Source organism: Trachemys scripta, chromosome 7 (genome assembly GCF_013100865.1).
Source record: "Trachemys scripta elegans isolate TJP31775 chromosome 7, CAS_Tse_1.0, whole genome shotgun sequence".
NCBI classification, from domain to species: Eukaryota; Metazoa; Chordata; order Testudines; family Emydidae; genus Trachemys; species Trachemys scripta.
Genome location: NC_048304.1, coordinates 24,956,450 through 24,970,715, shown reverse-complemented (window position 1 = coordinate 24,970,715; position 14,266 = coordinate 24,956,450). Strand labels below are relative to the sequence as shown.

General features: G+C 42.4%; 1 protein-coding gene across 1 annotated transcript; it reads right to left on the bottom strand.

Moving 5' to 3' along the window:
• Nucleotides 1–2,671: 2,671 nt before the first annotated feature.
• On the bottom strand, nt 2,672–5,076 carry HESX1 (HESX homeobox 1). The gene is made up of 4 exons (XM_034777592.1): nt 4,884–5,076; nt 4,455–4,654; nt 4,011–4,112; nt 2,672–2,822 (listed from the first exon to the last, which is right to left on the bottom strand). The coding sequence occupies exons 1-4, from the start codon at nt 5,074–5,076 to the stop codon at nt 2,724–2,726; spliced, it is 594 nt and encodes a 197-aa protein (XP_034633483.1). The 3' UTR covers nt 2,672–2,723.
• Between the last annotated feature and the right edge of the window lie 9,190 nt (nt 5,077–14,266).

Here is a 14,266-nt window from a genome sequence, read left to right as displayed (position 1 = left end):
TTGGGATTGGTGGACTTTTGGGACTTTGGTGATTCTTGGGTCGCTGGTTTCAAGAACCAATGGGAGAGGACACGGCCCAATTTGCTGGGGTGGGTCTTCGCTCATGGTTTGGTCTAAGAACTCTAGTTCTGGTGTTTTTCCAATTTAATGCTGATGTTGTTTACCTCATGTTATTAAACATTTTCTGTTACACTCAGACTCCGTGCTTGCGAGAGGGGAAGTATTGCCTCTTAGAGGCGCCCAGGGGGTGGTATGTAATTGTCCCAGGTCACTGGGTGGGGGCTCGAGCCGGTTTTGCATTGTGTTATTGAAACGGAACCCCTAGATACAGAACCCGGCCCTTGTTGCTGCCAACTTAGATGGGCAGAAGGGTTACACAAAAAAAGGAAAAGGCCAGTTAAAGGAATTGGTTCTTTTATTGGTCTAATGGATGAATCACCAAACTCAGAAAATCAGTTTTCTTGTAGAGAGACAAGATTGATGAGGTAATATCCTTTATTGGTGGATGAATCACCAAACTCAGAAAATCAGTTTTCTTGTAGAGAGACAAGATTGATGAGGTAATATCCTTTATTGGACCAACTTGTTGGTGAAAGAGACAAGCTTTAACAGAGTGGTTCATGACCATGAGTGAAAAACACAGGGCAGACTGTCAAGAAGCAAGGCAGAGACCCCAAATTGGTTATGTGTTATAGATTTCACCAACCCAGTAACAAGGTGAATTTCTAAAGCAATATAATAGTTTTACCATGGAATCACAGACAGTCATCTCTGGCATTTCTGTCTATCTTACCACCAGGGCCGGCTCCAGGCACCAGCCGAGCAAGCTGGTGCTTGGGGCAGCAGCTTGTAGGAGGCAGCATTCCGCCCAATCCTAAGGCGGCATGGCTGCTTTTTGTTGTTGGTGTTGTTCTGCTCCGGCCGCCCTGTAGGGGGCAGCGGCGTGGAGGACGGGAGCGCCCTGCAGCAAGCCTGGCAGGGCAGCCTGCGTCCTTCCCTCCCAGCCGACCTGGAGCGGTGTGGAGCCCTCCTGGCAAGGGGCACGGTGGGAGGGCCACGTGGCAGCGCCCCGCTGAAGCCCTGGCCGCCCCCCTTCTCTCCCCCCGCTCCCTCCCCCTCCCCCCGCTAGCCGGGGCACATCTGCAGGGCCGTGACGCAGGTTTTTTTTTTTTTTTGCTTTGCTGTTCTGGCCGCCGCGGTTTTTTTTTTTTGCTTAGGGTGGCCAGAAAGCCAGAGCCAGCCCTGCTTCCCACTCAGGCAAGAAAGCTTGTAAGCTCAAAAGCTTATCTCTCTGACCAACAGAAGTTGGTCCAATGAAAAATATGACCTCACCCACCTTGTGTCTCTAATATCCTGGAACCAACACACCTATGATACTGCATACAACAATGGAAGACATTGAATTCTGCCATCTGAAATGGAGTTTCCTTGTATACTGTTAGGCCCCAATTCAGGAAAGCACCTCTATTCAGCAAAGCACTTAAGCATCAGCTGACATCCCATTGAAAGCAATGAGACTTCACCATATACTAACAGTTAAGTATGTTAATACTTTGCTCAACAGGGATGAATGTAGATTTCCTGAATCAGGGCCATGTAAATAAATTAAAGGTTTTACTTTGTGGATGGGACTATGTACATTGACTTTGGGTTAATTCAAAATCAAATGTCAGGATGCTTGGTTTCCATATATCAGCTGATAAAAATCTTTACCACTATAAACTTCATCCAGTATTATTGGATACGAGAATGAATAAACAAGGAAACAATATATCTAATCTCAAATGGGTTTGATCCTGTGAATTTTCTCATGAGTTACTGGGGGCACTCAGTACTTCACAGGACTGGATCATTAATACTGATAAAACCATTTGGATGGGACATAGTTAAGCTGGTAATATTAACTAGGCAAATATTAGCTAAATTTACATTAATTAAAACATGAGAAAATATAACGTCCATAAGAATGACATTTTAAACTGGTTTTCAGTTTAATTGGTTTAGCTAAAATAAATTATACAAATGCCACACATTGTTACTGTTCTCTAGGTTTTTCCATTTATAAATAGCTAGCATGTCTCATAAAAACAAGTATATTGTATCATTTTTTAAAATTTCAACTCTATACTGCAAACATTGAAAAGCTATTTCATTCCAGTAAAATACCGAAGCTAAATTTGCTGTAACAGCAGTAGCATTTTTGCATAATTGTGTACTTTAAATGATTTTTTACTTCTACCTTTAAAAATATTTGAAGCTTTGTTAAACAAACAAAACAAAACAAAAAAGTTGGTCACTTTTTTCATGTATTCCTGATGAATTTTCTGAAATCAGTAACCACACAGGACCAAATCAACTAGTATAAATTGGTGTAGCTCCATTGTCTTCAAGTAAATTATTCAGATTTACATCAGCTCAGGATCTAGTGTATTAAAGTTTGTTATCTGCAAAAATATCTTACATGTTTTGGAAAATATTTATTAAAATATATGGAAAACTTTTTATTTTATTTTTTTACAAAAAGTGCAATTATAATATGAGGCATGTCATAATGAAGTATTTACAGTTTATTCTAATGAAAATCATGATAATCTTTCAAAACTAGATGCAAATATCAAAGTACAAATATTACATTATCATTGCTTAATAATGCAAATTATGAAGTTCCAATAATTCTTCATGTTCTATTGTGGTAGAAGAATGGTGAACTAGCTGGCTTCTTCCTATTCCAGCAGGTTGGAGGTTAAAGTGTTTTTCACCATTATAAACTGAGATTCTCTGTGGGATCTTTTCAGCTTTGCACGGCGATTCTGGAACCAGATCTACAATTGAAATAAAATGCACATTTCTTAGAAATGGGTAATTTTTCCTTTTAAAAGCAACACTGTATGCAGGCCAGGTTTGAAGTTAATAAAGAATATCAGTACAACCATACAGTGAAATAATTTGTGAAATTTTGATAATTTGGAATCTGAAGCAGCTTGGAAGTTTCAAAGCTACAGATGAAGGTAGATGGTGAGCTGTAATAATTTTAATAAATAATGATGTAAGGCAGAGAAAATTATAGACAAAGGACTCATCGCATTTCCTAGCTGAATTGGAAGGTAAGGACCTACTTTGTTTCCCACTGAAGTTAACGGCAAAACTTTCATCAACTTCAATGGAACACGTCTGGACCCTCAGGGCTTGATCCAGGAAGATTCTGAGCATTCTGAACTCCCAGAGGAATCAGTGGAAGTTCAGGATACTCAATAACTCCCAGAAGTGCTTAAACCCTTGCAGTATAAGTTAGTAGGGCCTGATCCAACTTTTATGACAAACCCTCCAACTGACTTCAATGGAAGTTGATCAAACCCTTAGTGAACATTAAGGGTCTGATCCAAAGTCCAAAGACGTCAGTGGGAGGTTTTCTATTGACTTTGATGGGCTCTGGATCAGACCTTAAAATCCCTATGTACACCGAGCTTTGAACCAAATGAGACAGAGTCTCAAATGTGACTTTAAAACAGTTTTGTCCTGTCTAAATTGGCTAGCCAAACCCTGCTTGAAATGTATTTATCCATTTGCTTAACTGTATTTATTTAGTTTTCAAACATGGTTCCAAACCCATTGTAGGAAAGGTTTTCAAACCTGGGATCGGAGAATGAAATCCTGGCCCCACTGAAGTCAGTGACAAAATTCCCATTTACTTCATTGGGACCTGGATTTCAATCTGAGTGTTCAGCAGGGGGAAAGCTTTGTGATGGTCAAGGAGGATGACACTGAAGTATTACAGCGATGAATGTCATATCGGTGCCAGAGAGAAGGGGAGACTGAGAGGGAGTAGAAATTTCACTGGTTTCCCCACTACAAATTACTGCCAATATAGTACCTATCTAATAATACACTAATGACTAAGGATCATTAAGAATAAATGCAATTTTCACATGGTTATCCCATCCACCTACTTACATCATAGCTGAGGAGACATCATGTGATTGCGGAATATATATATTTTTAAATTAAGTTACCTGGATCCTGTCTTCATCTAAATCTAGTTTGTGAGCTAGTTCTTCTCTAACGTCAATGCCAGGATAGGAGTTCACTCTAAAAACATTTTCCAGCATTTCAATCTGAGGAGAATAAGCAAACAATCCATTAAACAATTTAAAATTTTACATTGTAGGACACAGAGAAAGTCTGTCAGTTCAAGTAAAAGCCTTTCCCAACAATTTTTTGGGCCAGACTCCAATCTCATTTATACCAACATAAATCAAATGAAATTAGTGAAATTACCCTAGATTAACACCAGTCCTTAACTGCATATGTACATCTCTGCCTCTTTATCCAATAGATATACAATATTTTATCAGCTAATCATTACATGCTTCCTATTGTTGAATGCATTTTACTCAACAAATGAATATAGCAAAACATACCTATTTATAAATAAAGTAATGTAACTGAATCCCCACCTGGTTTCTAGTGAAAGCAGTTCTTGGTCTCCTACCCCTGTACCAGCTCAGTTCCCTTTTGTAAGATAGCCTTTCAGTGGCTGAAAAATATTTTTCACATTTCAAAACTCTTTCCTCCAGCATCGGGTAACTGTTAACATGAAATAATGGCCCTTCACAGGAAATGACAGGGGTCTGCAGACACTGACTAGTGTCTTCTCCTAAAAACATAAAAATATAGAATTTAAATTCATAAATCTGTATTTGCCAATTTTTGAATGAGACTGTTATATTAAAATGCAAGCCTGAAACAAAATAAGTGATAATCTAATGTTTTAAGTATACATCTAATCATACTGAGGTGCTTATTGAAACATATCCTTGATAATACATAAAACTTAACATAGGGCAAAAAGTTAAGACAACAGACAACTGAAGCTGATGACATACCTAAATTGTTGCATGTATCCATCCACGGTCTGTGAGGTATCGCAGCTGGAATGCCATCTTTTTTCTGTTCTAATCCCAAAATGCTTTCAATGGAAAATGAGCAATGTGTGGTTTTAGTTTCCACAAAACTGGATACTTTCTGAAGATTTTGAGACACTGCTGTATCAGAAGCACATAATGATGTACTTGCCATTCTTTCACCTTCAGTCTATGCACAACATGAATTGTATTTGCATTTTCTTGCAGGTCCTCCTTATAGCTGTGTTGGCAAGGGGGTTGGATTTGCAACGTCATTAATTAAAATCTTTTATTAGAAAGTTTTAGCATGTCAATGAAGACTCTCCCACCAAGAGGCACGAGGAGTTAATTGTTTATTTGTTTGCAAGTAATTAGCAACTAATGGCGACACTAGGGGGGCCACCAAGAGGGACAAAAAGTGTTATCTCTCCTAACCAGAACATCGACTTAACTTTCTCAAAAGAAGCTATGCACAAATATAGTACTTCCCTTTTATTTGAAATCGTTAATGTATAAAATCAGTTTTAAAAAAAACTTTATAGTCTAATGGACTCCACTTACCTAAACATAGCAGCATGATAGGAAACCAGTCAAGTAATAAGTAATCTCATTTAAGTGAATTTTCTTCCAAGGAAATTTTAAAAATAATCTCTTAATGCTATTAGGGTAATCCTGATGAAAATGCCTCTGTTTTTTCATATGCATATGTAATGGTGAACGTGGTCAATAAAACAACAATAGTGTTTGGCACAAGGCACACTGCAGTGGGTTGGCAATGTTGTCAAAGCTCAGTGTAATTGCCTTCCAAGTGCCTGGATTAGTTAACAGGAACAGTTGCACCAAGTATTTAAATAAATAATTAATGCATTCACTTGCTTCATTTTCCTATTAAAATAATTTTGGTGCAGTTTTCTCAAAAGATAGCAATGTGAAAATCTCAAAACATTCTTTAAAACATTTGTATTAAACATTTTAAAAGTAATGGAATCACTGTATTTTAATTTCTTGATTAAAGTCAGAGCACTTTTTTTCTACCAGCCTTTCATTGTAATCTCTTGTTTATTTGTTTTAAACCAATGGGTGTTTACGTCAGTCATCAGTGTTAATATTTAAAATAACCAAAAATAGAGAATTGGAGATGAGTTCAAGCATTTTTACAAAATTCACAGTTGTTTGAATCCAGAGTTGTGGTTTGGCCCGTTATAAAGAAGGTGACATATATAAAATTCATATCTGGATTCAGGTTCAAGTCTCAAACACCATCAAAGCTTGGGGTATTGGGATCCAGGTTTTGGTTCTGGACCATCTCTCTACACATTTACCTGTTTTTTCTTATTCTAAAACTTTATTTGAAAAAAGCTGCAAAAATTAAATAGAATTTTAAATGTAAGCGTAGGAGGATTCAGAGTTTGCAACCTTTAAATCAAGTTCTGACCTCTGATGCACACAGGTAGATCACCAACTGGAGCAGTGTGCATTCACGGAAGAATCAGGACCTCTTGTTGGCATTTATCCCTGTTCTGTCACCTTCCTGTATAAACATATAGTTGGATATAAATCTATTTCCACAATTTTGATCAAATAAATACCTACCATATGGAAACATGTAACTGTTATTCTGATACAGTTAAGGAGACCATGAAATTCTGGGAAATTAAAGATCTATATGATATACCCATCATTTCAAGCAGATCTGAAAAGATCATTCATGAACTATATATATTTATCCTGTTGCTCTTGGCCATGTCATTACTGTAAGACAGCAGCTATTGAAGCATGGTGCCCCCCTAACACCATGATAAGGTATTGCTTCAGTACTAACTTAAGGTATTGAGTTTCAATTTACTGAATCACGATTTCCAACACCGTTGACCACATTATCTATTAAATAAAGGTCTTACCTATCCAAGGACTGACCCAGCCAGACCCTGCTAACCTTGAGAGATAGGAGCTGATGAGACAGCACAAGGAAGCATACACAAAGTATCTTTATCGATTCACAAAAGCATGTGCTGAAGGTTTCATAAAAACTAAAATAAAGATGCAAGACAGTGTACCTATTACACTAGATTATGAAGAACATAAATCTTTGAAGAATAAATTTAATCAGGATGGAATTTAATTTATACCATGATATATGCCCTTGTGACCACACAGCTCAATTTTGAGCACTTATGTTGGATTTAAGTTAGTCATAGTCCTTGTATTGGCCCACTACACGGGGTGAATTTTATCCTTGCTGAATAAAATGGCTTGAGTATCCAGAGAGCTGTGAAACAGTAATGCTACATAGAGAACATTTTTCATAATTTTGTAAGTATAGTTCAATTATACTCACAGGATTAGCATAATCAAAGAGTTTACCCAGTATTGCCAATCTGAGAGTTCAAAAATCATTTCAGGTCTCAAAAGACCATGAGAATGACTTAAAAATTATGCAGTTTTTAAAATAAGTAAATTTGGGGTTCTTTTCATTTGCCTTCTGGTTTGTGACCTCTAGAGTTCGTGTTTTCAAGCTTTTCTCCATAATCATAAGGTTGCTTTTTACAAAAATGAAAGCTGAGATTTTCATGTAATCTCATGACTGGGAACTGGACCATTAGGAAAATCACCAAATATGAGATTTGTGATAAAAATCTCAGGAGTTCACAACACTGCCTACTACTGCAGAAGGCTCTGGTATTCTTTTTAAAATATAACATAAAAAATATAATGGGAGGCTCAGTATATCAATCTGACTAAAAATCATATACTGCTGCACGAGTGGAGAATTATGGATCAGATTTTTTTCAAGTGTAGAAAACCATTAATGACTATAATACAAATAATGGCTGGCCTTCAAACATAGCCCATTACTTATTCCTATGGCAAGTTAAAAAAAATATGGACAAGGGACTATAAGGAAAGTAAATATCTCATTTACAATGATGGCTTGATGGGATCATCTTAGAAACATGAATTGTAAGAAGTCCAAAATATGGTAACTGGCTTTATAAAAATAAATTATGTAATGAAATCTTATTTCTCTTTAAAGGGCTACTAAAAAACTTTCTAGAAAGATAAGTGTTAGTAGGGGTAAGAGGAGCATTTAATTATATGCTCCTTACCTCCTCAAAAGCAACTGCTAAAAGGTCTACACTACAAAATTAGGTTGATTTTATAGAAGTCGATCTTTAATAAGTGATTTTATACAGTCGATCGTGCATGTCCCCACTAAGCACATTAGGTCGGCGGAGTGCGTCCTCAATACCGTGGCTAGCATCGACTCACGGAGTGGTTCACTATGGGTAGCTATCCCACAGTCCCCACTGCCCATTGGAATGCTGGGTTAAGCTCCCAATGCCTGATGGAGCAAACACATTGTCATGGGTGATTTTGGGTACATGTCGTCAGTCTCCCCTCCCTCCCTCTTTGAAAGCAACAGCAAACAATCATTTCGTGCCTTTTTTCCTGGGTTATCCGTGCAGACGCCATGGAGCCTGCTCAGCTGCGCACTGCTTTCATGAGCATTGTAAACACCTCGGGCATTATCCTGCAGTATGTGCAGAGCCTGGCTAGGAGCCACCAGCACGAGGAAGATTGTGAGGAGGACATGGTCACACACGTTTCTGAAAGCCCAGGATGTGGCAATTGGGATATCATGGCGGCATTGCGGCATGTTGATACAGTGGAACGCTGATTCTGGGCCCCACAAATAAGCACAGACTGGTGGGACTGCATGGTGTTGCAGGGATGGGATGATTCCCAGTGGCTATGAAACTTTTGCATGTGTAAGGCCACTTTCATGGAACTTTGTGAGTTGCTTTCCCCCACCCTGAAGCGCAGGAATACCAAGATGAGACTGCCCTGACAGTTGAAAAGTGAGTGGCGATAGCCCTGTGGAAGCTTGCAACACCTGACTGCTACCGGTCAGTTGGGAATCAATTCACAGTGGGCAAGTGTCCCATGGGGGCTGCTGTGATCCAAGTAGCCAGGGCAATCAATACCCTTTTAAGAAGGGTAGTGGCTCTGGGAAATGTGCAGGTCATAGTGGATGGCTTTGCTGCAATGGGGTTCCCTAACTATGGTGGGGCGATAGACGTAACACATATCCCTATCTTGGCACCAGACCACCTTGCCAAACAGTACATAAACCGCAAGGGATACTTCTCAATGGTGTTGCAAGCACTGGTGGATCACAAGGGCCGTTTCACCAACATCAATGTGGGATGGTCGAGAAAGGTGCATGACGCTCACATCTTCCGGCATTCGGGGCTGTTCAGAAAGCTGCAAGAAGGGATTTTCTTCCCAGATCAGAAAATTACCGTTAGGGATGCTGAAATGCCAGTAGTTATCCTTGGGGACCCAGCCTACCTCTTGCTCCCATTGCTCATGAAGCTGTACACAGGCAGCCTGGACAGCAGTAAGGAGCAGTTCATCTATAGGCTGAGCAAGCTCAGAATGGTGGTAGAATGTGCCTTTGAACGTTTAAAGGGGCGTTGGCACAGTTTGTTGAGTAGGTTAGACCTCAGCGAAAGCAATATTCCCATTGTTATTGCTGCTTGCTGCGTGCAAGGGGGAGATATTTATGGTGGGGTGAGAGATTGAGGCAAATTGCCTGGTGGCCACACACCAGGGCAATTAGAAGAGTACACCCAGCATGCTGCGCATCAGAGAGGCTTTGAAAAACATGACTGACCAGGCTACCATGTGACAGTCCTGTGTGTTTGTCCTTGATGCAAACCTGCCCCCCGTGTTGAATGTACTTCCCTGTAATCCAATCCCCCTCCCCCCCTTCGACCACAGCTGGCACAGGAAATAAAGTCCCTATTGTTCTGAATCCATTAATTCTTTATTTATTAAAAAAAAACTTGAGATCACTGACAACACTGACTAGTAAAAGGTAGCCCAGGTGTATAGGGTGACCGGACAGCAAATGTGAAAAATCAGGACGGGGGTGGGGGTAATAGTAGGGTTACCATACATCCGGATTTTCCCGAACATGTCCGGCTTTTTGGGCTCCAAATCCCCGTCCAGGGGGAAATCCCAAAAAGCCGGACATGTCCGGGAAAATCGGGACATGCGGGGCCGGCGGTGCGGATGCTCGGGGGCCGGGCTGGCGGTGTGGTGCCAGGCTGGAGGCTCGGGGGCCGGGCCAGCAGAGCGGTGCCGGGCCGGGACAGGGGCTCGGAGGCCGGCGGAGCAGTGCCGGGACAGGGGCTCGGGGGCCGGGCCGGGCCGGCGGAGCGGGGCCGGGGGCTCAGGGGCTGGGCTGGGCCGGCGGAGCGGTGCCGGGCCGGGCCGGGGGCTCCGGGGCCGGGCTGGCGGTGCGGTGCAGGGGACTCGGGGGCTCCGGGGCCGGGCCAACGGCTCGGGGGCTCCGGGGGCTTGGAGGCTCGGGGGACGGGCCGGCAGTGCCGGGGGCCGGGACAGCGGTGCGGTGCCGAGGGCCGGGCTGGGGATTGGCGGTGCGGTGCCGGGGGTGCCCGAGCCGACCCAGGCTGGAAACGCCGGGGGGGGCCAGCCTGGGCCGCGCCTCCTCCCCCCACACTTCCCCTTACCTGCTTCAGGCTTCCCGCGAATCAAATGTTCGTGGGAAGCAGGGGAGGGGGCGGAGACTTTGGGGAAGGGGCGGAGTTGGGGCGGGGCGTGGGCGGGGCTGGGGGCGGGGCCACGTGGAGTGTCCTCATTTTGGAGGCACAAAATATGGTAACCCTAGGAGCCTATATAAGAAAAAGATCCCAAAATTGGGATGGTCCCTATAAAATCAGGACATCTAGTCACCCTACGGGTGTACAAAGGGTTTGATAACAGGATGGGGTGGGGGAGGAGGGAAGGACAAGGCCACATTGCTTATTGCGGCCACACTACAAATCAGTTTGAATGACAGCCTTCTGTTGCTTGGGCCATCCCCTGGAGTTGAGTGGCAGTGGGCCCAGAGCCTCCCACCCCGCGTTCTTGGGCGTCTGGGTGAGAAGGATATGGAACTTGGCGAGGAGGGCAGGCAGGGGTCTGTACTCTAGTTGCCTTTCCTGCAGCTCCACCAGACGCCACATCATGTCTGTTTGCTCCCCCATTAACCTCAGCAGCTCCTCCTGCGTGTTCCGATCACGCCCTGGGAGGGTATTGGCTCCAGGGTAAGGAAAAGGTCCTGGCTGCTGGGGAGAACAGATTCTCTGGTTGCCTGCTGCGCAACCTCCTCCTCCACAAAATCCTCATCCCTGTTGTGTGAGGCTGCCACCTTGCAGGTGTCCATGGAGAACAGTGGGGTACTGGTAGGGTCCCCCCCCAGAATGGCATGCAGCTGATCATAGAAGCAGCATGTCTGGGACTCTGACCTGGAGTGACCGTTTGCCTCCTTTATCTTTTGGTAGGCTTGCCTGAGCTCCTTAATTTTCACACGGCACTGCTGTGTGTCCCTGCTGTAGCCTCTGTCCACCATGCCCTGTGCGATTTTGGCATATATATATATATATATCAGCATTTCTTCTGCTGGATTGGAGTTCTGCCTGCATAGACTCTTCTCCCTATGCAGCAATCAGACCCAGTGTCTCCCGTTCGCTCCGTGCTAGAGCTCATTTGCAATTCTGGACTGCATGGTCACCTGTGTTGATGAGCTCACCAGGCTGAACAAACAGGAAATGAAATTCAAAAGTTCCCTGTGCTTTTCCTGTGTACCTGGCTAGTGCATCGGAGTTGAAAGTGCTGTCCAGAACGGTCACATTGGAGCACTCTGGGATAGCTCCTGGAGGCCAATACCATTGAACTGCACAGCACTGCGTCTACACTACCCCAAATTTGACCTAAGAAGGTCGATTTTAGCGCTATTCCCCTCATCAGGGAGGAGTACAGCAGTCGATTTTAAGAACCCTTTAGGTCAGTAGAATGGGGTTGGTTGTGTAGACGCATTCATTATAAAATCGTCCTAACGCGGTTAATTTCGACCTAACCTAGTAATGTAGACCAGGCCTCAGTTGAACTCAGTTGGTGTTTGAAGAACTGAAACTAAAGTAATACTGCCATCTAGGGTTCACAGGTTCCCAGTGTTAGTCTTGTTCAAGAAATTACTTTCTAAAGATACATGCATAATATTGCCTTCTAAAAATTGCAAAAATACAAACAACATTACTAGAAGATTAACAAATCTTATTTTTTTATTCAAGGATCCATTTCAAACAGCTAAGTCCCCTTATGTTACAGGGTATAATAAAAAAAGAACCCATCTTGAAGTCAATTGGCGTTTTACTGCTAACTTCAACAGGAGCAGGACTGAACCCTTTTTTCATGTGCCTGTTGAGATTATTCTGCACGCCAAATCAAATTTCTACATTTTAATGCCAAGTCTGTTGTGGTTTTGTTGTAGCACACTTCCATCTCTTCAGCACTAATTTCAGATGTATTATTTTCACTTCATGGCAACTAAAAGAAAATAAATGACTGTTGCCATCTAAAGAGGTGCATAGATGAGAGAAGCAACAGAAACTCCACTTCCTAAATCCCACTTGCTACCATCTATGATTTTGCTAAGGAAACATGTCCTCAGTCTTACACATTGTATGAAATATACAAACTGCCACCAGTAAAAAAATTCCCATGATTTGACAGCTGTACTAAATGGTCACTAGTTGACTGATTTCAAAAAAGGAAAGCCATTCATGACATTTATAGATTGTGAATTAGTGTATGGCATATCCATACAATTTTAATCTGGAGAACCAGACATATAAGAAAGTTACTGCAAATCTTAATCCTCACAACATCCTTGTGAGATAGGCAAGATTAGTCACATATTGCAGATAGAAAAAGAGAGAAAATGAGGCTAAGTGACATGCCACATAATGGGTCAGTAGCTGAGAATTAAACCAGTTGAACCTGAGTTACTACTTCTAGTTTCCTTCCCCAACCACTACATGATTTAATGTCTACATCTCATCTAATTCTTTTAGAGTATGGAATCTTATATAAATAATGATAAACAAATTTTTATCACAATGAAAATACTGTACATTAGTTAATCATTTGCTCCACTAACAGACTTATCACACTTTCTAACCTAGCTTTGCACCACACTCACTGGAGTTTATTTAACAATATAAATTCTCCTACCCTTCTTTTCTTGCCTGACAAATGTCTCTCTTTCTCTTGAGAAGGGGAAGCAGTCCCCTTTCTTTTCTTTTTACCCCCTAATAATAACCACTTTACTCAAACGTTACTGGTTTTCCATCAAAAGTTCTTGTGGTCATTTTTTCCCCACCAATGACACCAAATAATTTCTTTTTAAAAAACTATTATTTTACAATTTCAAATGCATTTTATCTCCTGGTTTTTTTCCTGTCATTAGCCTTTCAAATGTTTGAATTTATATTTCTTGCTGTATTTCATTTCACACTCATTGTTTCCTGTTTTGAATGGAATTGAAATTAAAATGTTTAACAATTAGGGTATGAATATCACATACCACTCAGATATCCATTTTAACATCTACAGGAACCACACAAATACAATACTCAAGGTCAAGATGTTCTATTCACAAAGCTATAAAAAGGGCCTTTGAAGAATGATGCGGGGGGGAGGGGAAACAGGACAGGCCAATGTGTCCTTCTAGTAAACAACTGCAGTTAGCTACAAGCACGTTTGAATAAGGTTTTCTAATTCTGTTGTGCTATATGAAGCAGAACAGTGCATTAAAACCACGTCCAAACAGAGTTAGAAGGAATTATTACAAACAACTTTGACACTCAAAAATGTTTGAGGCTAACTTCCATCGCAGGATGCAAATAGGGCTTCTGAACACAATTGTAACATGTTGGTTCAAACAAACCATGCTGGGGAGTCACTGTATTCAACACGTGTTAAACAGAAGATGTAGTGTAGAAGGGGGTGGGGATAACTAATTCCTCATAGGACGGCTATCACAGTTTAAGAAAGGTTCAAAACCATGTGAAATTCTAAATGCCTGAGCAGAAGAAAAGCACGACCACCATCTGGCATTTTAAGGGGGAAAGTGAAGTCCCAGTGCGCGTCTCTCCCTCCGAAACATCTAAGACCTGCTCCTGGCAACTTTTGGACCTGTAAACCCACTCGCGTTGCTTATGGGTGTGATTATAGCCTGAGACGGGGACTCGCAAGCACACAGCGCGGGGCGATGACGCGGCCGCTCACTTGCGGGAACGAGTCGCCCCGGGTAAGGGCGGAGCTGGATTGACGAGACCGAGGTAGGCGCCTGCCTACGCCGCCCGAAACTGGGCCTGCTGCCCCCTGTGCTGGGCGGAGAGATCGTAGGCGGACGCAGCAGACTCAGCCACTCTCAGCCTGAGAGCGGGCGGGCAGCAGCCGTAGCACCAGGGCCGCTCCATACGTCACTCGACGCCCTCTCCCCTAGGCCC